Below are 26,593 nucleotides of genomic sequence, written 5' to 3' on the forward strand. Positions count from 1 at the left end.
TTTCATAGTTTTGATGTCTTCACTACTACTATACATTGTGGAAAATAGTAAAAAGTTGAATGGGTAGGTTTGTCAACTTTTGATTGGTTACTGTATATGCTTCAATAGTCTGTGCGGGAGGGAGGGGGCATGTGAGGACCTGAGCTCTATGACCATGCCTTAGAACTACCTGGCCTGAAGACTCTCCAGTCCACCTGGTTGTGCTGCTGATCCAGTTTCTGCTGTTCTGCCTGCAGCTATGGAACCCTGACCTGTTCACTAGACATGCTACCTTATCCCGGGACCTGCTGTTTCGTTTCTCCATCAACCTCTGAATGCTGGGCCATGAAAAGTTAACTGACATTTACTCCTGAGGTGCTGACATGTGTCCTCTATAACCACTGTGATTATTATTTGACCCTGCTTGTCACCTATGAACGTCTGAACATCTTGAAGAACGATCTGGCCTTAATGGTCATATACAGTGCATTCAGAAAGTATTCAGACCCATTGACTTTTTCCACATTTTGTGACGTTAAAGCCTTGTTCTAAAACTGATTTATATATTTTCCCCCCTCATCAGTCTACACACAATACCCCATAATGACACAGCAAAAACAGGTTTTCAGACATTTTTGCAAATCTATATAAAAAATAAATAAATATGGAAATATCGCATTTACATAAGTATTCAGACCCTTTTCTCAGTACTTTGTTGAAGAACCTTCGGCAGTGATTACAGCCTCAAGTGTTCTTGGGTATGATGCTACAAGCTTGGCACACTTGTATTTGTGGAGTTTCTCCTATTCGTCTCTGCAGATCCTCTCAAGGTCTGTCAGGTTGGAGGTGGAGCGTCGCTACACAGCGATTTTCAGTTCTCTCTAGAGATGATCGGGTGCATGTCCGGGCTCTGGCTGGGCCACTCAAGGACATTCAGAGACATGTCCCAAAGCCACTCCTGTGTTGTCTTGGCTGTGTGCTTAGGGTCGTTGTCCTGTTGGAAGTTGCACCTTCGCCCCCAGTCTGAGGTCCTGAATGCTCTGGAGCAGGTTTTCATCAAGGATCTCTTTTTACTTTTCTTTGTTCATCTTTCCCTCGATCCTTGCTAGTCTCCCAGTCCCTGCCACTGAAAAACATTCCAACGCTATGATGCTGCCATCACCATGATTCACCGTAGGGATTGTGCCAGGTTTCCTCCAGACGTGACACGTGGCATTCAGGCCAAAGAGTTCAGTCTTGGTTTCATCAGATCAGAGAATCTTGTTTCTCATGGTCTAAGTCTCACGCCATGATCTGTTTCACAGGTGTCAATTATTTTCCCCGGTGTATTTATCCCTGTGTTTCCTGTCTCTCTGTGCCAGTTTGTAATGTCAAGTCAACCAGCGTTTATTTCCCGTGCCCCTGATTTTTCTTATCTCTCTTTTGCCCGTCCTCCCGGTTTTGACCCTTGCCAGCAGCTTCAACTTTTAGAAGATTAGCAGGATAGTTAGGCTAATAATTTCTACCACATACAGTAAATATATTCAAGTTCACAAACATTAACTATTTGAAACTCAACCGCTTTTTCTATAATCCTGCAGATTTTTTTATAATTCTCCAACGCCTCCAACATTACGCATGCCTGCCCATCAATGGTATTGGGAATCTGCTGACACTTGAGAGCTCATCTGAATTAGAAATCAAACTCTGGTTCTCTTATTGCAGACCAAATTGTATACCTTTTCCCCAGTTGTTTTTTAGAGAACATTGTATTGCAAGGTATGCTACAGTATATGTGTAGGATATGCTGTGTTGGCTAATTTGCATATGCAACTTAGTTTTTAAACGTACATTCTAGCATTCTTGACACACACATCTTTCTATCTAAACGCTTTTGCTTGGCTTTCTACGCAAAATAAATGATTGAATGTTTATTTAAGCCAGCAGCTTGTAACTTGAAATGAGACATATAATCAGTTAAAAACATGACAACAACAAAAAATGTTGTTTTTCTGCAAAGGGACCAGGACGACTGATCCGTGTAAAGGAAAGAATGAATGGGGTCATGTATTGTGAGATTTTGAGTGAAAACCTCATTCCATCAGCAAGGGTATTGAAGATGAAACATGGTTGGGTCTTTCAGCATGACAATGATCCCAAACACACTGCCCGGGCAACGAAGGAGTGGCTTCGTAAGAAGCATTTCAAGGTCCTGGAGTGGCCTAGCCAGTCTCCAGATCTCAACCCCATAGAAAATCTTTGGAGGGAGTTGAAAGTCCGTGTTGCCCAGCAACAGCCCCAAAACATCACTGCTCTAGAGGAGATCTGCATGGAGGAATGGGCCAAAATACCAGCAACAGTGTGTGAAAACCTTGTGAAGACTTACAGAAAACATTTGACCTCTGTCATTGCCAACACAGGGTATATAACAAAGTATTGAGATAAACTTTTGTTATTGACCAAATACTTATTTTCCACCATAATTTGCAAATAAATTCATTAAATATCCTACAATGTGATTTTCAGGATTTTTTTTCAAATTTTGTCTCTCATAGTTGAAGTGTACCTACGATGAAAATTACAGGCCTCTCTCATGCTTTTAAGTGGGAGAACTTGCACAATTGGTGGCTGACTAAATACTTTTTTGACCCACTGTATAAAGAAATACATTTTTTCAAAACCACGTACTACCCAGACATGGTGAAGGGAACATAAATAGAATAATGGGTTTTGACATTGGTGGTGACTTTCTGAACTGTTATAGTTAGACAAACTGTTTCAAGTAATACATAAAAATTGGTATTTGAGTTCTGATTGACTACATTGACAACATTTTCAGAAAGGTTGTTGTATTTTCCCTTAAATTCACCAGAAACAACCATTCACAACTATTTGTTTAAAAATGCCTTAGTAAGTTACACAGTATATGTAAGTTACATAGTATAGGGTTTGTTCCTGCTGTTCTCTCCTTCTTCCCTTCTTCCTTTTCTTCAAATCTGGTATCAGCCGGTCTTCGCCCATTCATCATCCCTCATGTCTGTTTCTGCAGTCACAAAACTGCACCTCCTGTTTACAGTGGTAAACAGCTTGAGTGAACTATCTTCATTTTTCCACCATTGTTGGTCTCAAGGTAGTTATTTTCCGTTATCACAGTGACAATGGTGGACATTGTCACTGTGATAACAGAACAGAACTACCTCGATACTCCAATTAGTATGATATGTTTTGTATGGTGTGTATTAATTTGTGGGTGTCCATCATCCATTTCATATTATATTTGACAAATTGTAATTTGTACAACATGTTACGAATTGCTAAACATATGATATGTTTAGAATTCCAATTTGTTGTGGCTAACGTTAGCCCGGTGGCTAGGTGCTAACATTAGCTAGGTGGCTAAATTTAGCTAGGCTAGGGGTTAAGGGTTAAGGTTAGGTCTAAGGTTAAGGTTAGGAGTTAGGTTAAAGGGTTAGGGTTAGAGGAAGGGTTAGCTAACATGCTAAGTAGTTTCAAAGTAGCTAAATAGTAGTAAATCGTTGCAAAGTTGATAATTAGAAAAAAAGCTCAAGTTGTCTGTGATGAGTTACAAGAAACCATTGGGATGCTAGACGTTCGCCTTATATGCTCACCCAAACTTTAAAAAAAGGAATGCCAAGTATGTCACAGCCCTTTTTGTAACACTGGTTTAAGCACAAGTCTACTGTCACTCCCAACAGTCTGATCGTCTCATTGTCTCCAAATCATTGTTTGCGCTCATAATGAAAACATTACACTATAAAGTGAGGTTCAGTCTAAAACTGTTGATCAAAGTAACAGAGAGCAGGGCACATACTTCAAGGATTATCTATGTTGAAGATACAATGAACCTAGATACAAACAATTAACCTAGATAGTAGCTTGACAAACTGATAGATAGAGCCTGTTTTGGCTTACATTTTAGGAAAAAGGGGGTCCTGTTCTAAAACAATTGGAGTAGAGCTACTACCTTACATACTAGGCCAGGAAAGACCAGGGGCTGTATAAATCAGTGGAAGCTGGGGGGAGGAGCTTCCCCATCCATGTAATGTTATTCAATGTGATCTAAAAGGCTAAACTGATCCTAACCCGGCACTCTTACTCTGAGAGGCTTGATGCATACTGCCCCAGAAGACCTAAGTAGTGTTCGAATACCCATACTAACATGCTGTATACTACATACTTAATGAGTACATACTGCGTACAATATACTATTAGTTCATAGGGCTCCCAAGTGGAGCAGCGGTCTATAGCACTGCATCTCAGTGCAAGCGGCGTCACTATAGTACCTGGTTTAAATCCAGCATGTATCACATCCGGCAGTGATGGGCCCAGTGTAGTCCGAGTTTGGTCATTGAAAATAATAATATTATTACTGCTGCAAAGATACGCTATGCGGTTTGTAAGGATAGCGTAGCTAAAGAATTGTAACATAACTTATTTGAAAATTCATTACATCGCTGAACATTTCTTAACATTTGTCATAGTTAGTTAAAAGCAATGAAATTGTATCCGCTCTTTGTCTGACTTTGGCAAAATTTTCTGCCATTTTTTAAAAATCTGAAAACGTTGTGAGGCCACGGCCGTTTTCTGAAGAATTGCATTATGGACCCTGAAAGCACGGAAATAATGTCCACTGCTTTTATACTACGTATTTTGGCAAATTTTGTCTGACATCCGGGAACTTCTGGCATACTAACTATATCCATACTATGACCAATAACCATACTACATACTCCACTTACATCACAAATGGTATGGTTAGTGCAGTTAGCATGAGTTTTCGAACACAGCTCTAGTTCTTATGAATACCAATGACGTTTCAACTACATGGCTGTATTGAGCAATAACCCAGCACCCTGAAAGCACCCTGTCAACAGTTGTGGAAGATCAGGTCATGTGAACTGAAGTTGTTAGGATGGTACTTTATTTATTACTTTATTACTTGATTTATTTTCATTAGCTGTAAAAAGTTTTCCACTTCACAGTTTTAGCTTAATAACATATGTGTGGTTTACGTATGTAGCTACTGATTTTGTGTAGTTATTTCTAATGTAATCAACTTTGACGTACCATTTGTGAAGTATAATATGTTATTTGACACCGAAAGGTGTATCAACAAATACCATTTCTACAAAAGCCAGCCTTTCTTTCTTTCTCTGTCCACTACTTTATTCCCATACCTCATTCTGAAAATGTTATTGATGTAAAAAATATGTGATAAACCCTACAGTTTTTGTTTTGACTGCATTCTGGAAAAGCTACATATGCTATTGAAACATGTGATCTTAGAGAATGAAACAGAAGTTTACAGAACTGCGTCTCAAAGTTCAATTCCTTTTATATCCTAAATCAAACGCAGATGTAGACTATTTCTAAATTAGCCTAATATTAGAATGAATGTTTAAATTCTTCCTATTTTCTTCAAAGGATACAACAAACACAGACCTTTTTCAACAATAACCGCTGTAGTTAGACCTGCACTGTAGCATATTGCTTTTGCCTGATACTATGGCTTTAGGTGTTACCAATAGAATTTTACTTTTTAATAAACAAAGTTTTTTTTAAATAAAAAAATAACAGACCGAGATGAAGCCTTCTTCAAGGCGAGAGCTTTTACTTTGCCCAAAATCTTTCAGCGTGAGATAATCCCATTTTATTTTCTAATTACATGAGGATTTTGATTGAATATAAGTTTCGTAATGTTTAAGCTGTTACAAATGTACTGATATATGTGGATGCACGTGGCATTTCAACATTTCAACTTTGAGAAAAACGACTTTTAGTGTTGCGTGTTGCTCACACTCATACCTGCCCTCTCATTAGCTAGAATGGTCACCACCTGTTCCTGTCTTCAATCATTGAGCACATGCATTGCCATTGTGGTCACTCGGCTCTCTTGTCAATATAATAAATTATCTTTGCTTCAGTGTATGAGTGGTTAAGTCATTTATATATATATATATATATATATATTATTAATTATTATGAGCACAACAATACAAACAAATATACAAAGAAGAGTACATAAACCTAACAGACAGGGGTATTACATATCAAGATTCCTTTTCAATTAGTTAAACACTTTTTATTTAATGTTTTTACTTCACCTTTATTTAACCAGGTAGGCCAGTTGAGAACAAGTTCTCATTTACAATTGTGACCTGGCCAAGATAAAGTAAAGCAGTGCGACACAAACAATAACACAGAGTTACACATGGAATAAACAAACATACAGTCAATAGCAATAGAATATATATATATAGTGTGTGCAAATGAGATAAGATTAGGGAGGTAGGACAATACATTGGCCGTAATGGCGAAGTGATTACAATTTAGCAATAAAACACTGGAGTGATAGATGTGCAGAAGGAGAATGTGGAAGTAGAGATACTGGGGTGCAAAGGAGGAGAAAAAAAAGTAACAATATGGGGATGAGGTAGTTGGATGGGCTACTTACAAATGGGCTATGTACAGGTTCAATGATATGTGACCTGCTCTGACAGTTGGTGTTTAAAGATAGTGAGGGAGATATGAGTCTCTTATATTGCTTTTTTGTTTTTACATTTACTGATCTTTTCAAAATAATATTTAAATTCTATCTTAAATAATGTTAAGAGGGGTTTGTTATTTGCCCACTTCATTGTATGGATAAAGAATCTTCCATGAAAGATAAACAAATGAACAATGAAAGTTAAATCAGGGTCCATATCATTTGGATCAAAATAAAAGGTAATATCAGAGTCTCTCAGATTAACATTAATAGTCTTCTCTTTAAGATCAAATCTTCTAACTCACTCCAAAATCTTCTGACATAAGAGCATAAGTATACAATCTGGAATAAGAAAGACATAAAACACAAAAACAAGTTTTTATTTTTTCTGATTTGACAACAACATTATTTGGATTAAACAATTATTGAATAATGATGGCCAACGATATGATTATCAAGAATTCATGAGAACACACAATGTTACATTCACTCCTGAGGAATGGGATCGTCATCAAATGATCCGCCAAGTTCCTGTTGAAATTCTAAAGGTGATTGGCTACGCTCTGTGAGGGTGGATTTCACTGACGCATTCGGGTTGGAACAATAAATAGAGCGAACAAGAATCCTTCCAGTTCACAAGTCTGAGAAGACGCATGAAGAAGTTCTTGCTTCAACAGTGATTGAACGGAACTCCTCTGCCTTCGTCCCGCATTATAGAAAATTCCGGATTGATAACATAACACTTACCTGAACTATAATAGCAAGATCGTCGAATAAACCATTGTTTTGTACCGTTCATTTAGATATTAAAGAAAATCTGCCAAGATGGAGTCTCAGATCCGCCAGAACTATCACCACGATTGCGAAGCTGCCATCAACCGGATGATCAATTTGGAGATGTTTGCCTCCTACACCTACACTTCAATGGTAAGGAGTCTACAAAGATGACCGTTTTGTTGATCTACCTGTTTTATTATTATGCCTGCGCCTAAATTCCACTTTTCACCTGACTTTCCTGTAGCCAATAACCTCAACTCCGTTAAATACACATTTGAGTTATACTTGGCTTGGCTATTAATTGCCTCCAGGTAGGTATAACATCCAAATGAAGCCGGGAATCTATCCTACCTTGTACCGAGCGCGTAACAACTCCTTGACAGTTTAATTGTCAGGTTACCAAGTAGACTACAGACTAGATTTATTCATGCCTATATCGTCAAGCTTAGTTACCACAACATGAACAGAATACCGAGTCATGTTTGGCTTTTTTCTTCTAACTACAATGTTCTATGTTTATCCACCCAGGCTTTCTATTTCTCCCGTGACGATGTGGCTCTGCCTGGCTTCGCGCATTTCTTCAAGGAGAACAGCGATGAGGAGCGGGAGCACGCGGAGAAGCTACTCTCCTTCCAGAACAAGCGAGGTGGACGCATTTTACTCCAGGACATCAAGGTAAGCCCTTGAGCATAGGAAACACATTTTAGATTGTAGACTGATAGAAAATGTTTTTACTCCATGGAGGAAAGTGTCTCCAGCGTTAAGTTGATCTAGCTAGAGAACCTGTAGTCCTGAACATACTGTCTCTAACCACTGAACTGAGTGAGAAGTGTAACTGTTCACTTTATCCTGACCTTAACGTCTGCTAGTATTCCATAACCCTCCTGTGTTCACTCTGTCCTGTGTAGAAGCCAGAACGCGATGAGTGGGGCAATGGGCTGGAGGCCATGCAGTGTGCTCTGCAGCTGGAGAAGAATGTGAACCAGGCCCTGCTGGACCTGCACAAGATTGCCTCTGACAAGGTTGACCCCCATGTAAGTTATGGTAACCATGTATGTATCACATAGAATACAGGTACTCTCCCAGGAGATGATAACTAATGACACAGGATTGTGTGACCTGCTGCTTTGCAAGTACACGATAGTCCAGATGCATACTATGCACACAATGCAGCTAATGCATAAGGGGCGGCAGGTTGCCTAGCGGTTAGAGCGTTGCTCCAGTAACCAAAAGGTTGCTGGATCGAATCCTCTAGCTGACAAGCTAAAAATCTGTTCTGCCCCTGAACAAGTTAGTTAACCCACTGTTCCACGTTAGGATGTTCTTGTAAATTTTTAACTGACTTGCTTATAGTTATATCTGCACTTATGCCATTACCACCAGGCTCTTGTGTGTTACTGTATCTACAATGGTCGGTAGTCATTCTCTTGTCTGACCTGTGTTTTCCCTCTTTAGCTGTGTGACTTTCTGGAGACCCATTACCTGAATGAGCAGGTGGAGGCCATTAAGAAGCTGGGAGACCACATCACCAACCTCACCAAGATGGATGCTGTCAAAAACAAGATGGCAGAGTACCTGTTTGACAAGCACACCCTGGGAGGCCAGAGCTAAACCACTTCCATCCCCAGGCTACGGCCTACAGCCTCAGACCAGGACTCCTGGCTTCTCTGATAGATCCTACTGGCTTTACATTTATAGGGAGGGGAGTGTTGAACTGGTGCAGTGCAACACAGCTATAACATTGAGGTGTTTCTGTTGACAACACTATTGTATTTTGGAGGCAAGGCATCTTGTAAAACAATTAAAAAGATCACAAATGTTTTTGTTTAAGATTTCTAAGTGTTGACCTGTAGTGATGATTCAGTCTATTCAGGTTCTTTGCTCTGTCTTACTGAGCATCTTCATACCAGTGATAAATACTGACAATTGTAGACCTACTAGTGGCTGAGGGTCATAACAATAGGAGAAGTTTAATAAAGGATGTTACGTCTGACCACAAAGGGTGTCCTTTACCGCATCTTGTAGTAGTGCCATGTCAATGAAGGACCCAACTGTCAACTCTAGGTCCATAGGAGTGAAATGGGTAACTACAGTTGCTGTAGATCTTCACTCTGCATATCCCAAGTTTATAAAATGGCCAACAGGTCAATCAAACCCTTGCGTCCTGCTGGGTAAATCCGTTAGCCAGCTGTTATGGTGTATTTCTCTAATGATAACGTACGGCTCTTACTGACACACGCAATCTTCACTCATTTAGTTAATTTCAGTTGGCAATGCACACTAGTTCCCCTACAGCAAACTCTGAACTGAATACTCAATAGTAAATCTACAAGCCTCTCATTCATCATACGGGGCTTATTGGAGCTGTCACATGGTTGCAAAGATACTGATAATTTACCAAGATTACTGAAGTCTACCATTTTGGTAAATAACAGGCAAGCTTAACTTTAATACTTTAAACTGAAAAAATATTGCAATAATTGTTGGTGTCCAAATAGTAACTGTTTCTGGTGGGTAGACCATTTGGTTAAAGGGGAAAATGGCCTAATGAGAACTGTCAAATCAACAATGGTATTTTTGAAAACTGCAACTATTCTCTTTTCACAACTGCCACCAACATTTACAACAAAAGTATTGACATGGTAAAATAATTGAGTACATTTAAATAAAATATGTTGGTGTTCACTGAGTTGGTTTATATTTAGGGTAATGTTTTGCAGCTAAGTCTATTTCAAAATCTCTTTTACCTGTGCTAAGGCAACACAGAGGGCCAGAGATTTGTGATAACCTGACACTCCCAAAAAAGCCACTAGATGGCATCTGATTAAATAGCATATTCCTTAATTGACCAACATTGGTATTAGTTATGGATCCAATGTAGCTGTTAAGGCAGCATTTACTCTAAATGGGGTCCAGCAAAATAAAGGCAGTTCGATACATTACAAAACAGATTTCAGTCCTCTACCACACAAAATCCATTGTGTGTCTATATTGCATATGTTATAGTGTCTGTGCCGATGTGTCTCTTCTCAGTCCCTGCTGTCCCATAAGTTGTATTTTTATCTATTTTTAAAGTCTTATTTTACTGCTTTACTGCTTACTGCTTGATGTGGAATAGTAGACATGTCATGGCTCTATGTGGTACTGTGCACCTCCCATAGCCTGTTCTGGATGTGGGGACTGTGAAGAGACCTGGTGGCATGTCTTGTGGGGTATGCATTGGTGTCTGAGTTGTGTGCTAGTAGTTTAAACTGACAGCTCGGTGCATTCATGTCAATACTTCTCACAGATACAAGTAGTGATGAAGTAAATCTCTCTACTTTGAGCCATGAGAGATTGACATGCATAATATTGTTAGCTCTCTGTGTACATTTCTGGGCCAATTGTAATGTTCCTAAGTCCTTTTTTGTGGCACCTGACCACACGACTGGACAGTAGTCCAGGTGCGACAAAACAAGGGCCTGTAGAACCTACCTTGTTGATAGTGTTAAGGCAGAGCAGTGCTTTATTATGGACAGACCTATCCCCATCTTAGCTACCGTTGTATCAATATGTTTTGTCCATGACAAAAGTTTACTCTCAACTTGTTACATTTCCACATTATTCATTACAAGATTTAGTTGAGGTTTAGGGTTTAGTGTTTTAGTTCAACATACATAGACACACATAGACACACAGGCTTGCCAGTGGCAAGTCATTAGTAAAGATTGAAAAAGTAAGGGACCTAGACAGCTGCTCTTGGGAATGCCTGACTCTACCTAGATTATGTTGGGGGCTTCCATTAAAGAACACCCTCTGTGTTCTGTTAGACATGTAACTCCAGATCCACAATATAGCAGGGGACGTAAAGCCATAACACATACACTTTTTCCAGCACCAGATTATGATCAATATTGTGAAAAGCTAAAGTGTTTTATTTTATGTTTCTGTATTTTTAAATCTTTATTTAACTAGGCAAGTCAGCTAAGAACAAATTCTTATTGACAATGATGGACTACCCCGGACGACGATGTGCCAATTGTGCGCCGGCCTATGGGACTCCCAATCACGGCTGGATGTAATACAGCCTGGACTTGAATCAGGGACTGTAGTGACACCTCTTGTACTGAGATGCAGTGCCTTAGACTGCTGCGCCACTCGGGAGCCCTAACAAAACATCTCCCACAATCTTTTAATTATCAATTTCTCTCAGCCAATCATCAGTAATTTGTGTAAGTGCGTACATGTTGAATGCCCTTCCCTGTAAGCGTACTGAAAATCTGTTGTTAATTAATTTACTGTGAAATAGCATTGTATCTGGTCAATCACAATTTTTTTCAAAAGTTTACTAAGGGTTGGTAACAGCCTGATTGGTCAGCTGTTTGAGCCAGTAAAAAAGGTGCTTTGCTATTCTTGGGTAATGGAATGACTTTTGCTTCCCTTCAGGGCTGAGGGTGCACACTTTCTGTAGGCTTATGTTGAAGAGAGGGCAAATAGGAGTTGCAATATCGTCCGTCCGCTGTCAGCCTCAGTCATTTTCCATTCAAGTTGTCAGACCCAGGTGGCTTGTCATTGATGACAGACCTTTTTTTCACCTCTTCCACACTCACTTTATGGAATTCAAAATAACAATGCATGTCTTTTATAATTTGCTCAGTTATGCACAGATGTGTAAGTTCAGAATTAGTTGTTGGCATGTCATACCCAAGTTTTCCAATCTTGCCAATGAAAAAAGCATCAATGTAATTGGCAATATCAGTGGGTTTTGTGGTGAATGAGCCATCTGATTCAATGAATGATGGAGCCCGAGTTTGTCTTTTTGTCCAACATTTCATTTAAGGTACTTCAAAGCTTTTTTACTATCATTTTTCCTATAATTTATCTTTGTTTCATAGTACATTTTCTCCTTCTCCTTTTTGTTCACTTTAGTCACATGATTTCTGAATTTATTGTACAGTATGTTTGCCAGTCAGCTGTGCAGCCAGGCTTATTTGCCATTCCCTTTGCCTCATCCTTCTCAACCATACCATTTTCCAATTCCTCATCAATCCATGGGGATTTAACAAAAAAAATGTGCAGTCATGTTCTTAATGGCTGCATGCTTATTAATAACTGGAATAAGTCATTTCATAAATGCGTCAAGTGCAGTATCTGGTTGCTCCTCATTACACACCACAGAACAGCATATATTCTTTACATCTTCAACATAGGAATCACTACCTAAGCTGTCATTTTTGACTGAGACTGTAAAAGCATGCTTTAAGCCATGTACATTTGTTGATTGCTAGGCGTACAAATACCATTATTTCTTGGTGTACAGTATTTGAAACAAGGTCTTGTTTGGCTTCAACCGGACTAGATTGTGAACAACTCTTGGCAGAATGCGTTGCTTTACTACCGTGAAGGTGATCAGCACAATATTGTTTGAACTGCAGTACCCCAAACGATTCGTTCTCGAGTTTGTTCAGCAGAGGCTGTTTATGTTTTGGTTCTACAAAGCTGTGACCATCATAACATTCAATAATCAATTAATTGCATTCAATATAGTTTTCTTCTCTATGCTGCCTGCAGCATGATCTATTTTGCCTATGCCCATATGACAGACAGTTGTTGGTCGGAGCCTATCACCAAAGGATCACATATTAATCGTGCTGGATAATTCATTGCGGCCAGTAGGTCAAAAAAACATCTCAAATGAGTCACTCAGAAAAAAACGAATCATGAGTTCAGAAGTCTTGAGTCAGTAAAAAGTTGTTCAAAAATAATTATTTGTTCTTGAACTGCACGTCATTAGCCAGAGGTGACACCGCAGGTTCCAAGGTGGTGTGGCAAAATGTGTATGTGTCTTTTCTGGGGCCTAGAGTGTTTCCTGATCTCATGACCTGGTCAGGTATGGGTCCAGGGTCCTGTTCGTAGGCCATGACAAAATATTATTGTTTTAGATAGCTTCCCTTTTCATCTGTGCTATCACTATAGGACTGGGAGTTTTCTTGTCAGGTTATGTGGATTGGAAACACTCCTGACCTAAGGTGGATCAAACTCTTTCAAACTACCACAAACCTTGCTCTTACTCATTCTAAATCTGATACCAAAAGAGCCAGAGACAACAACTTCAATGGAGAACATACTCTGTAGTTTAATGAACTACTATAGCAGGGATGAGCGTTATGCAAAGAAAATAAACAATGTCTTTAAGTATATATTTCCCTCTATGCACAATGTTAAGCAATGGACAGACAGGTTTAAATTGTATGACATAAAACCTATTATTTGTACATCTGATTACACTGCTCTTCTAAAATGATTCTTTCTAGAAGATTTATGTAAGGCAGAGTTACAATTAAGACAGTAGACTTTGTAATAACTTTTTTTGAATGCTCAAGTCATGAAAGCCCAAACCTTTTGTTGTCCTGGTCTCCATCTGGTCCACCAGAGGTTTGTTCAGTGGGGCTCACTATAGGAACTGATTGCCTGTAAAATCCATATATACATTCATTAAATCAACTACTTTCAACATTTTCATTGAAAATAATATCCCCCTTTTCATGACGCAGATTTGATTGAATGTCATTCATTTTATTCCATTCTATTCTAACCAAACTTGCTTTACCAGTTCATGTCAGTAGGTGTCACTGTGCACAAACTAGTCGAAAAAGACTGATGCCATGAGATCTGCCTGTCTCTGTGTATGTGAAAGTTCAGGTTGTGTTAGCTAGAATCCATCAATTCATTCTTTCTGCATTAGCCATCCATGTGTTATGGGTGAACAAATGTGTTTTTTAGGATTTTTATTTTAAAGACAGTGAAATTTGCACCACAAACATTTGTAAATAACCACCAGAATTGGAAATAAAATAATATGCCAACAAACATTACTGGACTAACAAACTGGCTAACAAACCTGTTCAGGAACATCAGTATCCCTTGGCTTTGGGTAGCAGCATGAGATCATTTCATCTTTATTTTGTGCCAAACACATTTATTCAGTGAGTCTATTGATAAAAGTCACCTTGTCCGAGAGAGATTTACATGTTTATCAAAACCTCACACCAAGATAAGCCTACACGAAACACAGCCCTTATTTGAAGTCTTTCTAAAATCCTCTATGGGAACCATCACGTGTAGTAACCAAAAAAGTGTTAAATAAATCAAAATATATTTGAGATTTGAGATTCTTCAAAGTAGCCATGCTTTGCCTTGATGGCAACTTTGCACACTCTTGGCATTCTCTCAACCAGCTTCACCTGGAATGCCAACCACCCCCCCCCCCCCCCCATTGTGCCTAAGCCCTACGACCATGCATCAGAACTACCTGGCCTGAAGACTCCCCAGTCCACCTGCTGCTGCTCCAGTTTCTGTTGTTCTGCCTGCAGCTATGGAACCCTGACCTGTTCATCAGACATGCTACCTTATCCCGGGACCTGTCGTTTAGTTTCTCCTCTGTCTCCATCGACCTCTCAACCTTTGAATGCTCAGCTATGAAAAGCCAACTGACATTTACTCCTGAAGTGCTGACCTGTTGCATCCTCTATAACCACTGTGATTATTATTTGACCCTGCTGGTCACCTATGAACGTCTGAACATCTTGAAGAACGATCTGGCCTTAATGGTCATATACAGTGCATTCAGAAAGTATTCAGACCCATTGACTTTTTCCACATTTTGTGACGTTAAAGCCTTGTTCTAAAACTGATTTATATATTTTTCCCCCTCATCAGTCTACACACAATACCCCATAATGACACAGCAAAAACAGGCTTTCAGACATTTTTTAAAATCTCTATTATGAAAAAAAATCTGGAAATGTCACATTTACATAAGTATTCAGACCCTTTACTCAGAACTTTGTTGAAGAATTCCTTTGGCAGGGATTACAGCCTCTAGGGGTCTTGGGTACAAGTTTTACACAGCTGTATTTGTCCCTTTCTTCTCTGCAGATCCTCTCAAGCTTTGTTAGGTTGGATGGGGAGCTACACAGCTATTTCCATGTCTCTCCAGAGATATTCGATCAGGTTCATGTACGGGCTCTGGCTGGGTCACTCAAGGACGTTCAGAGACCTGTCCCGAAGCTACTCCTGCGTTGTCTTGGCTGTGTGCTTAGGGTCATTGTCCTTTTGGAAGGTGAATCTTTGCCCCAGTCTGAGGTCCTGAATGCTCTGGAGCAGGTTTTCATCAAGGATCTCTCTGTACTTTTCTCCATTCATCTTTCCCTCGATCCTTACTAGTCTCCAAGTCCCTGCCACTGAAAAACATCCCCACAGCATGATGCTGCCATCACCATGATTCACCGTAGGGATGTTGCCAGGTTTGCTCCAGACGTGACACTTGTCATTCAGGAATTCAGTACATTTGAATGACACTAAGTGGCAGTGTTTTACAACTAATGCCGGTTTGCCTGAGGCTGATGCCGTGCAGGTGTTTGTTCACATGCATATACACACGCTTATTCAAATCAACACAAACAAGAACACACACATACATGTAATAGTGCCAGACATGCACACAAACATATACAGTTGGCATTGCTGTTATGATTTTAGTTGTCCTTGATGTCCTTTCTTTGACATTTATTTATTATATCTTTTTTTGCATTGTTGTTTGCTGTTTTCTTCTGTCTTTTCCTTTTTTCTCTTTAGTTCATAAATACAAAAAGAGCAAAGAGTTCAGTCTTGGTTTCATCAGACTAGAGAATCTTATTTCTCATGGTCTGAGAGTCTTTACATGCCTTTTGGTAAAATCCAAGTGTGCTGTCATGTGCCTTTTACTGAGGAGTGTCTTCAATCTGGCCACTCTATCATAAAGGCCTGATTGGTGGCGTGCTGGAGAGATGGTTGTACTTCTGGAAGGTGTTAGAAATTGGATATGTAGACGGGCGAGTCGGTCAAGGCTCGATTCAGACAAGGTGGTAAATTGTATGACAAGCTACAGTTTATTCAGAGTGAAGATATCTAGAACAGCGTAATTACGGTTCTCCCGCTGGTTCGTACGGAAACGCAGACGAAGAAGAGGCCGATACAATCAGTACACCACTTATATATAGAACAGAAAGTAGGTTGATTCTAGAAGATCGGATCTTTGGATTGGTTCAGCTGGGGTGTAGTCTGTAGTCTTCCGCCATTGGCTCAGTTGTCTGTCCGTCATCGTAGAATCCTCTTCGGGCACAATGTTCAGCTACAACGGAGATTATGTGTGTGTGCGCTGGTTTTGGCCATTAGTGTAATGCGGGAGCTATCCTGTAGGGGACCCCACAGGCTCTACTTTGAGTTGTAGCCCTTTATCAACAATAGTTTGGTCACCTGCATAAGAAATAGCATTTCTCTACAAAGGTTCCCCCGTCTACACAGAGGAACTCTAGAGCTCTGTCAGAGTGATCGTCGGGTTCTTGGTCACCTCCTGTACCAAGGCCCATCTTCTCCGATTGCTCAGTTAGGGTTAGGGTTCCATTTTTGAATGATGGAGGCCACTGTTCTTGGGGACCTTCAATGCTGCAGACATTTTTTGGTACACTTCCCTAGATCTGTGCCTCAACAAAATCCTGTCTCGGAGCTCGCCTAACAATTCCTTGGACCTCATGGCTTATTTTTTTGCTCTGACATGCACTGGCAACTGTGGGACCTTATATAGACAGGTGTGTGTGCCTTTCCAAATCACGTCCAATCTATTGAATGTACCACAGGTGGACTCCAATCAAGTTGTAGAAATATCTCAAGGATGATCAATGGAAACAGGATGCACCTGAACTCAATTTCGAGTCTCATAGCAAAGGCTCTTTAGACTTATGTAAATAAGGTATTTCTCGTTTTTGCAAAAATGTCTGAAAACCTGTTTTCACTTTGTCATTAGGTCGTATTGATTTATGAGAAGAAAAATGTGTTGTATCTATTTTAGAATAAGGTTGCAACAAATTGTGGAAAAAGTCAAGGGGTCTGAATTTTTTCCGAATGCACTAAATGGAGGGATTCAAACTGACATCCCGAATCCTACAAATACCACCTTGTGCGCAGTCATTTCACAACATTTCTTAATGCAATAAGGGGAGAAACACACTTTTAGTCCCTGACTTCCATTTAAACAGAACCATTGAGGGAGTGGAACATCTTGCTTCCTCTTCTGTCTCTGCTTGAGACTCCAGAATGCTGAGTCACAATGACAAGGCAGAAATACAGCCAGGGCAGAGCCTGAGTCAGTCCATACTGTAGTACAACCAAAGGGAGGTTATGACAGGAGAAAGAGTGGGAAGGAGGGAGAGAAATAGGAATAGAGGGGGAGGGGGAAACAGTACAGACTAAAAACGCTGTGTCACCCAGAATTCTGTAACGGTTAATCATTTATAGTATTACTATCACTTTTGTTTATAACTTTAACTTAAGAACATTCTTAGTTTGCACGATAAAATTGTAATGCTAAGAGATGGACAAAAATGTACAGGGTGTGTACCTGAACGAAAATAGGGGAGGGTCATGTAATTTGTAATTGATGAATTTTGAATATTTCTCAGTGTTTTAGAATCAGTTGCTTATTAGGCTATATATCGATGCCCGATTCCACCTGATTCTCTGCTGGGCGTGAAATATGACGTGTGCCTAAAGGTTATTGAGCGTGGTCTCAATCAAATGATTCATAGACTATAGGCTACAAAGTGCATCCTCAGAGAAGCACAGAGAAAAGTTATATTTCTAAGATAGCTGCTGGGATAGCGTAAATAAAACGAGACTGCATTACACACTCCAACGGATATTCCAACCCTGAGGCCTGCTCTGCACTTGCTGATCAAAACCCGTTTTTTTTGCTGCCTAACCAATGCTGTGCTGTGTAGGCCTACAGTGGCAGTTCAGGAGGAGAGTCAAAGAATTCCTCAGAAAATAATTTTTGATTAAGGCCTTGTCCAAAAAAATGCAACATCTTGCGCGTAGACTAGGCTATAGCCTATGTTCTGTTCAGTTTGAGAAGGAGAGCATTTGAGGTCAGTGGCGATTTCAGCATGTAAATCTTGGTGGGGAAAAAATGTATATGCATGCCAGCAAAGTAACTACACCACACCACACCACACTAAACAATACATGTATTGCACTTTAACGGTGCCCAAACTGTTAGGGCCTACATAAAGCTGTTCCAACAGCAGTCCCAACACCTTACTACTGCTATACCTGGCAGCAATACAGTTCATTCAGCCTCAATTACTGCCTTTAAAAAAACACATATTTGATATGGCTGATTTGCCATATCAGTTGTTTCTACTGACAATTGAAAAGTACAAATTATGGCATAAGGGTACGATGAGCAGACAAGAGGCAATCCGTAATTTCGATTAAGACATTAATGTGAGAGGTATGACGAACGTAGTCAATATAACTATTTGTTCAGCACTTTTGAAATGTACAGCGACAGAATTCAGATCATGGGCTTTTCAAGTGCCTTTTACTAAGAAGTTGCTTCCGTCTGGCCACTCTACCATAAAGGCTTGATTGATGGAGTGCTGCAGAGATGGTTGTCCTTCTGGAAGGTTCTCCTATCTATACAGAGGAACTAACCGCCTTAAAATTGATTTTTTTGTTGTTGTCAATATTCTGAACAAATATTGTAATCACTGTTCTGCAACATATGCTTCAACAATTAATGTATTTGCTGTGCTAGACCTAAGGGATAATGTTAGCTTTATAATTGTTATTTCATGTTCAAAATCTAGAAAACCATGCCAGATTGCTAGCTAAATTAGCCCTGGAGCATTTAATATGGCAATAAAACAAAACAAAAATGTTTGGAGATGTGTATTACACATTTATGAATAATCTAATGTTAGCATTAAATAATCAAGGACTTTAAACACTTGTTGGACAATAATTGTACAAATGAAATGCCTTTTATGGTGTCTGACAGAGTTGACCATATCCACTTAGTTGCATTTAATGAAAAAATAGGAGGTTGTTCCTTTACATGGTGTTAATAGCTGATACTTTGGTGTGTCAAAATATAATCTTCACATTTAGATAAAATTAAGACAAATATTTGTAGTAAAAAGTTGATTGTCCCATCTTTTAAGAATCCCTGCGCTCTAAAACAGCAAACATTCTCTCTGCCCCATGGCAAAAAATCCATAGCTTGTAGCTACACTAAATATGATATAACCAAAGATTGTTGTTATCCAGCATTTCTGGACATTACAGGTAAGCCTAATCAAAACACTGCAATAGACTCTACAACTAACCTGGAATTGGAAGTACTCTACCAGTTATCCTAAACATGTCAATTTCCAGTTGCAAGTGGTTCTAGAAATACCAGAGAAATGCAGATAGATAGTAAATAAAAAGGTATTTCTGAGTTTTCTCTGGTGTTTGTGCATTTGCCTGTTGCCTTTTCTTTGTAAACTTGCCTGTTTCCTTTTCTTTGCAGGTTTTGCCTTACACAATCTAGTGCAGGACTACTCAATTTACCCTACGAGGTCGGGGACATCTCCCTAAAAACGGGGACATTTCCCGGGGACAGGCCACCAACAACGGGAACAGGCCACAAAAAACGGGGACGTCTGGTCACCCTATTTTAGTTGAGCTTACTAGCGCTTCGCCTGTCTACCGGAAGCTGTTGCTTTGCAACCTCTTGCCAGCTTGTTAGCATAACAAATGACTAGCTAGACATCATACGATTTCCGATGTGTTGGTAAATTCAATCTGGAGTGCCAGAGTACGCTCTGGGTGTTCGTAAATTCAGAGCGTTGTCAGATTGTCCGTTTGTAAATTCAAAGCGTTTTGCATTCGGAGCGTTCAGAGCCCACACTGGACGCTCTGGCCTAAGAGTAGGGTTGATCCGAGCGTTTTGACCTCACAACGGCAATTAAGCACCCAAGCTAACTGGCTATCTTTGGCTAGCTTGCTAGCTACTTCCAGACACAAATGAGAGAACACCTCACTCTGACCATTTTACTCGCCCTAGCATAGCTGGTTATGCTGTTTTCCTGTTATCCAGAGCATTGGTGACTGTAACTGTTTTTCTGGCAACAATTTAATTATGCTTTTTTTGCAGATGTTTACTGATACCGGTTATATTCAACGGGTGTTACGGTTGTAAAATTAATCAATTAATCTGTTCTTTGGCACACTCAGATGAGAGTGCTCTGAAATCGGAGTCGATAGCCAGAGTGAATTAACAATGTTCATTGAGAACGCACAATGACTATACCGCTTAGCTAAGCCTGATGTATTAATAGCCAACTAAATTTGTGTTTGGTAGCTAGCTAACATAATGGTACATACTGCTGCAATGATATGCTACGCGTTTCGTAAGGATAGCGTAGCAAATAAATTGTAACATAACTTATTTGAAAATCATTACATCGCTAAAAATTTGTCATAATTACTTATAGCACTGAAATTGTATCCGCTCTCGTCTCACTTCGGCACCATATTTTCTGCCATTTTCTTAAAATGTTATGAGGCCACGCCTGTTTTCTGAAGTATTGCATTATGGGCCCTGAAAGCACAGAAATAATGTCTACTGCTTGAAAACTTCGTATTTTGGCTAATCTGGCATACTAACTATATCCATACTATGACCAGTAAACATACTATATACTCCACTTACATCACAAGTAGTATGGTTAGATGTATGTAGCTACTGATTTTGTGTAGTTATTTCTAGGCTATTGTAATCAACTTTGATATACCATTTGACAACAACAATATGTCATTTGAAACCGAAAGGTCTATCATCAAATACCATTTCTACAAAAGCCAGCCTTTCTTTCTCTGTCCACTACTGTATTCCCATATGTGATAAACCCTAAGTTTTTCTTTTGACTGCATTCTGGAAAAGGTCAATAATTAAGCTTCATGTGTTACTGAAACATGTGCTCTTAGAGAATGAAACAGAAGTTTACAGACCTATGTCTCAAATTTCAATTCCTTATATATCCTAAATCAAATATAGACAAAGACTATTTCTCAATTAGCCTAACATTAGAATGGATTTTCCAAGTCTTCCAATTGTATTCTAAGGATATAACAAACACACACATTTTTCAACAATAACCGCTGTTGTTAGACCTGCACTGTAGCATTGCTTTTGGCTGATACTACTGCTTCAGATGTGGATGCATGTGGCATTCCGGAAACTTTGAGAAAAATATGTTTAGTTGTGTGTGTTGTTCACACGCGTACCTGCCCTCTCATTGGCTAGAATGGTCCCACCTGATCTCGCCTGTCTTCATTCGTTGAGCACATCTATTTCCATTGTTAGAGTGGTCACTCGGCTCTCTTGTCAATATAAAAAGTAATCTTTGCTTCTGGTCATGTGTATGAGTGGGCTGGTCTTTAAATGACCCGCCTAGTTCCTGTTGAAATTCTAAAGGTGTTTGGCTACGCTCTGTGAGGGTGGATTTCACTGACGCATTCCGTTTGGAACAATAAATAGAGCGAACAAGGCTCCTTCCAGTTCACAAGTCTGCGAAGACGCATGAAGAAGTTCTTGCTTCAACAGTGATTGAACGGAACTCCTCTGCCTTCGTCCCGCATCATAGAACATTCCTGGTTGTCGACATAGCACTTACTTGAACTGTAATAGCAAAATAGTCAAAGAAACTCTATTTTTGTACCTTTATTTCTGCCGAAATGGAGTCTCCGATCCGCCAGAACTATCACCACGATTGCGAAGCTGCTATCAACCGGATGATTAACTTGGAGATGTTTGCCTCCTACACCTACACTTCAATGGTAAGGAGTTTACCAAGATTACCGTTTTGTTTTACCTGTATTATTCCTGGGCCTAAATGCCTCTTTTTCACCTTTTTATTCTGTTGGCCTAGATAATTAATAGCCAAGAAATTCCGTGAAGTGGATATTCTTTTTTTTTTTTCAAATGCAGCCGGCAATCTATCTTTGACAGAGTGCGTAACAACTCCTTGACAGTTTAATTGGCAGGTTACAAAGTAGACTACAGATGCATTTGTCATCAAGTTTAGTTGCCACAACAAGAACATAATGCTCTGTCACGTTTGACATTTTTTTTTCTTCTAACCATACTGTTTTGTTTATCCACCCAGGCTTTCTATTTCTCCCGTGACGATGTTGCTCTGTCTGGCTTCGCGCATTTCTTCAAGGAGAACAGCGACGAGGAGCGGGAGCACGCCGACAAGTTACTCTCCTTCCAGAACAAGCGAGGTGGACGCATTTTACTCCAGGACATCAAGGTGAGCACCTGAGCGTCGAAAAACACATTTAGATTGTAGACTGAAATAAATGTCTTTACCACTTGTACACACTCTCCTCCATGGAGTATGTTGATCTAGATAACCTGGAGTCCTGAACATACTGCCTCTAACCACTGAACTGAAAGTGTAAGGGGTGTAACTAAACTTAATCCTCACCTTAACATCTGCTAGTGGTCATTAACATTTCTGTGTTCACTCTGTCCTGTGTAGAAGCCAGAACGTGATGAGTGGGGCAATGGGCTGGAGGCCATGCAGTGTGCTCTGCAGCTGGTAAAGAATGTGAACCAGGCCCTGCTGGACCTGCACAAGATTGCCTCTGACAAGGGTGACCCCCATGTCAGTTATGGTGGAAACACATGTATTTGTTGTAGCTCTACTAATTAATGACATGATTGTGACCTGCTTCACATGCACACAATAGTCCACAGATGCACACTATGCCGTTAATGCAAAAGTTTGCATAAAGTGCAGCAGGTTGTCTAGTGGTTAGAGCTTTGGGCCGGTAAGAGGTTGCTGGTTTGAATCCCGGTGCTGAGAATGTAAAATATGTTCTGCCCTTGAACAAGGCAGTTAACCCAGTGTTCCACATTAGGATGCCAATGTCAATAAGTATTTGTTCTTAAATGACTTGCCTAGTTAAATAATAAACTGCAGACACCTCATTATCTTCCCTTAGTCCATTACCACCAGGCTCTTGTGTGTTACTGTATCTACAATGGGCTGTAGTCATTCTCTTGTCTGACCTGTGTTTTCGCTCTTTAGCTGTGCAACTTCTTGGAGACCCATTACCTGAATGAGCAGGTGGAGGCCATTAAGAAGCTGGGTGACTACATCACCAACCTCACCAAGATGGATGCTGTCAAAAACAAGATGGCAGAGTACCTGTTTGACAAGCACACCCTGGGAGGCCAGAGCTAAACTACTTTCATCCCCAGGCTACGGCCTCCAGCCTCAGACCAGGACTCCTGGCTACTCTGATAGATCCTACTGGCTTTGCATTTATAGGGAGGGGAGAGTGTTAAACTGGTGTCTTGAGATGTTTCTGTTGACAACACTACTTGTATTTGAGGCAAGGCTTCTTGTAAAACAATTAAAAAATATTACTAAAGGTTGTTTTAAGTGTTGACCTGTAGTAATGGATGTTGTATCAGTTCACAGGTTCTTTGCGCTCTCTTACTTATCATCTTCATACCAGTGATAAATAGTGCTAATTGTAGACCTACTAGTGGCTGAGGGTCACAACAATAGGAGAAGTTTAACATGAGGTTTATGAAGGATTTTACCTCTGACCACAGAGGGTGTCCTTCACTGTATCTTATAGTGCCATGTCAATAAAGCGACCAACTGTCAACACACGCTCCATAGGGTTGAAATGTTAACTACAGTGTATGTTTACCTTTACTCTGTGCATCACAAGTTTATTAGACAGCCTAGAGGTCAATCAAACCTGTCAACCAGCTGTGATGGGAAGTTCAGCTTTTACTGACACCTACTAAATATGTATTCATTGTGTTTCAGTTGATATTTCCCCTACAGCAAATTATGAACTGTGTGCTCCAAATAGTAATGAGTCTTCAAGCCTCTCGTTCACTCTAAGGGACTAATTGGAGCTGTCATATGGTTGCAGCGCTACTGGTAATTTACTGAAGAATCATTTTGGTAATTGACAGGCAAGCTCAACTTGAACTGGAAAAAATGTTGATAGACATTGTTAATGTGTCCATATGGTACATGAGTTCCTATTGGATAGGCCACCTGGTTAAAGGGGAAAATGGCCTAATCAGCAATGGGGTGATTTGGGCTGCAGAATGAAGGAAAAGCAGCCAACAAGTGCTCAGCATATGTGGGAACTCCAAGACTGTTCGGAAAAGCATTCCCGATGAAGCTGGTTGAGAGAATGCCAAGAGTGTGCAAAGTTGTCATCAAGGCAAAGCGTGGCTACTTTGCAGAATCTAAAATTGTAAATATATTTGTGTTTCACACAATTTTGGTTCATGATTCCATGTGTTTTTTCATAGTTTTGATGTCTTCACTATTACTATACATTGTGGAAAATAGTAAATAAAAGTTGAATGGGTAGGTTTGTCCAAACTTTTGATTGGTACTGTATATGCTTCAATAGGGAGGGAGGGGGCATGTGAGGACCTGAGCTCTATGACCATGCCTCAGAACTACCTGGCCTGAAGACTCTCCAGTCCACCTGGTTGTGCTGCTGATCCAGTTTCTGCTGTTCTGCCTGCAGCTATGGAACCCTGACCTGTTCACTAGACATGCTACCTTATCCCGGGACCTGCTGTTTCGTTTCTCCATCAACCTCTGAATGCTGGGCTATGAAAAGTTAACTGACATTTACTCCTGAGGTGCTGACATGTGTCCTCTATAACCACTGTGATTATTATTTGACCCTGCTTGTCACCTATGAACGTCTGAACATCTTGAAGAACGATCTGGCCTTAATGGTCATATACAGTGCATTCAGAAAGTATTCAGACCCATTGACTTTTTCCACATTTTGTGACGTTATAGCCTTATTCTAAAATGGATTCATTGTTTTTCCCCCTCATCAGTATACACACAATATCCCATAATGACACAGCAAAAACAGGTTTTCAGACATTTTTGCAAATCTATATAAAAAATAAATAAATATGGAAATATTGCATTTACATAAGTATTCAGACCCTTTTCTCAGTACTTTGTTGAAGAACCTTCGGCAGTGATTACAGCCTCAAGTGTTCTTGGGTATGATGCTACAAGCTTGGCACACTTGTATTTGTGGAGTTTCTCCTATTCGTCTCTGCAGATCCTCTCAAGGTCTGTCAGGTTGGAGGTGGAGTGTCGCTACACAGCGATTTTCAGTTCTCTCTAGAGATGATCGGGTGCATGTCCGGGCTCTGGCTGGGCCACTCAAGGACATTCAGAGACATGTCCCAAAGCCACTCCTGTGTTGCCTTGGCTGTGTGCTTAGGGTCGTTGTCCTGTTGGAAGTTGCACCTTCGCCCCCAGTCTGAGGTCCTGAATGCTCTGGAGCAGGTTTTCATCAAGGATCTCTTTGTACTTTTCTTTGTTCATCTTTCCCTCGATCCTTGCTAGTCTTCCAGTCCCTGCCACTGAAAAACATTCCAACGCTATGATGCTGCCATCACCATGATTCACCGTAGGGATTGTGCCAGGTTTCCTCCAGACGTGTCACGTGGCATTCAGGCCAAAGAGTTCAGTCTTGGTTTCATCAGATCAGAGAATCTTGTTTCTCATGGTCTAAGTCTCAAGCCATGATCTGTTTCACTTGTGATTGTCTCCACACCCTCCAGGTGTCAATTATTTTCCCCGGTGTATTTATCCCTGTGTTTCCTGTCTCTCTGTGCCAGTTTGTAATGTCAAGTCAACCAGTGTTTATTTCCCGTGCCCATGATTTTTCTTATTTCTCTTTTGCCCGTCCTCCCGGTTTTGACCCTTGCCAGCAGCTTCAACTTTTAGAAGATTAGCAGGATAGTTAGGCTAATAATTTCAACCACATACAGTAAATATATTCAAGTTCACAAACATTAAGTATTTGAAACTCAACCGCTTTTTCTATAATCCTGCAGATTTTTTTATATTTCTCCAACGCCTCCAACATTACGCATGCCTGCCCATCAATGGTATTGGGAATCTGCTGACACTTGAGAGCTCATCTGAATTAGAAATCAAACTCTGGTTCTCTTATTGCAGACCAAATTGTATACATTTTCCCCAGTTGTTTTTTAGAGAATATTGTATTGCAAGGTATGCTACAGTATATGTGTAGGATATGCTGTGTTGGCTAATTTGCATATGCAACTTAGTTTTTAAACGTACATTCTAGCATTCTTGACACACACATCTTTCTATCTCAACGCTTTTGCTTGGCTTTCTACGCAAAATAAATGATTGAATGTTTATTTAAGCCAGCAGCTTGTAACTTGAAATGAGACATATAATCAGTTAAAAACATGACAACAACAAAAAATGTCCCTGACAGATAGCTAATGAAACACTAGCCTCATGACCAGGCAAATTGACAGTTACAGTAGCAGGCTAGGCTAGTCAAACTAACGTTTGCTAGCTTAGAAAGAAACTTGGCTAAATGGTCAACAGAGTTACCTCTTCATGGGACAATTTGTATTGCATGCTGCACTTTTCAAGTACACTC

At 40.1% G+C, this 26,593-nt stretch overlaps 2 protein-coding genes and 1 long non-coding RNA gene across 4 annotated transcripts in view; 2 read left to right on the top strand and 1 right to left on the bottom strand.

The window, feature by feature from the left end:
* The window catches only part of LOC116373391 (uncharacterized), a 58,452-nt gene that overhangs the window by 10,960 nt on the left and 20,899 nt on the right, over positions 1-26,593 (bottom strand). The window lies entirely within an intron of this gene.
* LOC116373381 (ferritin, middle subunit) lies at positions 7,039-9,236 on the top strand. The gene is made up of 4 exons (XM_031821923.1): positions 7,039-7,393; positions 7,772-7,918; positions 8,152-8,277; positions 8,699-9,236. The coding sequence occupies exons 1-4, from the start codon at positions 7,292-7,294 to the stop codon at positions 8,852-8,854; spliced, it is 531 nt and encodes a 176-aa protein (XP_031677783.1). The 5' UTR covers positions 7,039-7,291; the 3' UTR covers positions 8,855-9,236.
* On the top strand, positions 21,538-23,782 carry LOC116373388 (ferritin, middle subunit-like). 2 transcript variants are annotated; one of them, XM_031821931.1, is made up of 4 exons: positions 21,538-21,925; positions 22,255-22,401; positions 22,633-22,758; positions 23,185-23,782. In XM_031821931.1, exons 1-4 carry the CDS (start codon positions 21,824-21,826, stop codon positions 23,338-23,340), a joined length of 531 nt encoding a protein of 176 aa, XP_031677791.1. In that variant the 5' UTR covers positions 21,538-21,823; the 3' UTR covers positions 23,341-23,782. The 2 variants fall into 2 exon arrangements, with proteins under 2 accessions (XP_031677791.1, XP_031677792.1); XM_031821932.1 differs by having other exon boundaries at positions 21,561-21,925; positions 22,633-22,692.

This window comes from Oncorhynchus kisutch, unplaced genomic scaffold (genome assembly GCF_002021735.2).
Source record: "Oncorhynchus kisutch isolate 150728-3 unplaced genomic scaffold, Okis_V2 scaffold4033, whole genome shotgun sequence".
Classification (NCBI taxonomy): Eukaryota; Metazoa; Chordata; class Actinopteri; order Salmoniformes; family Salmonidae; genus Oncorhynchus; species Oncorhynchus kisutch.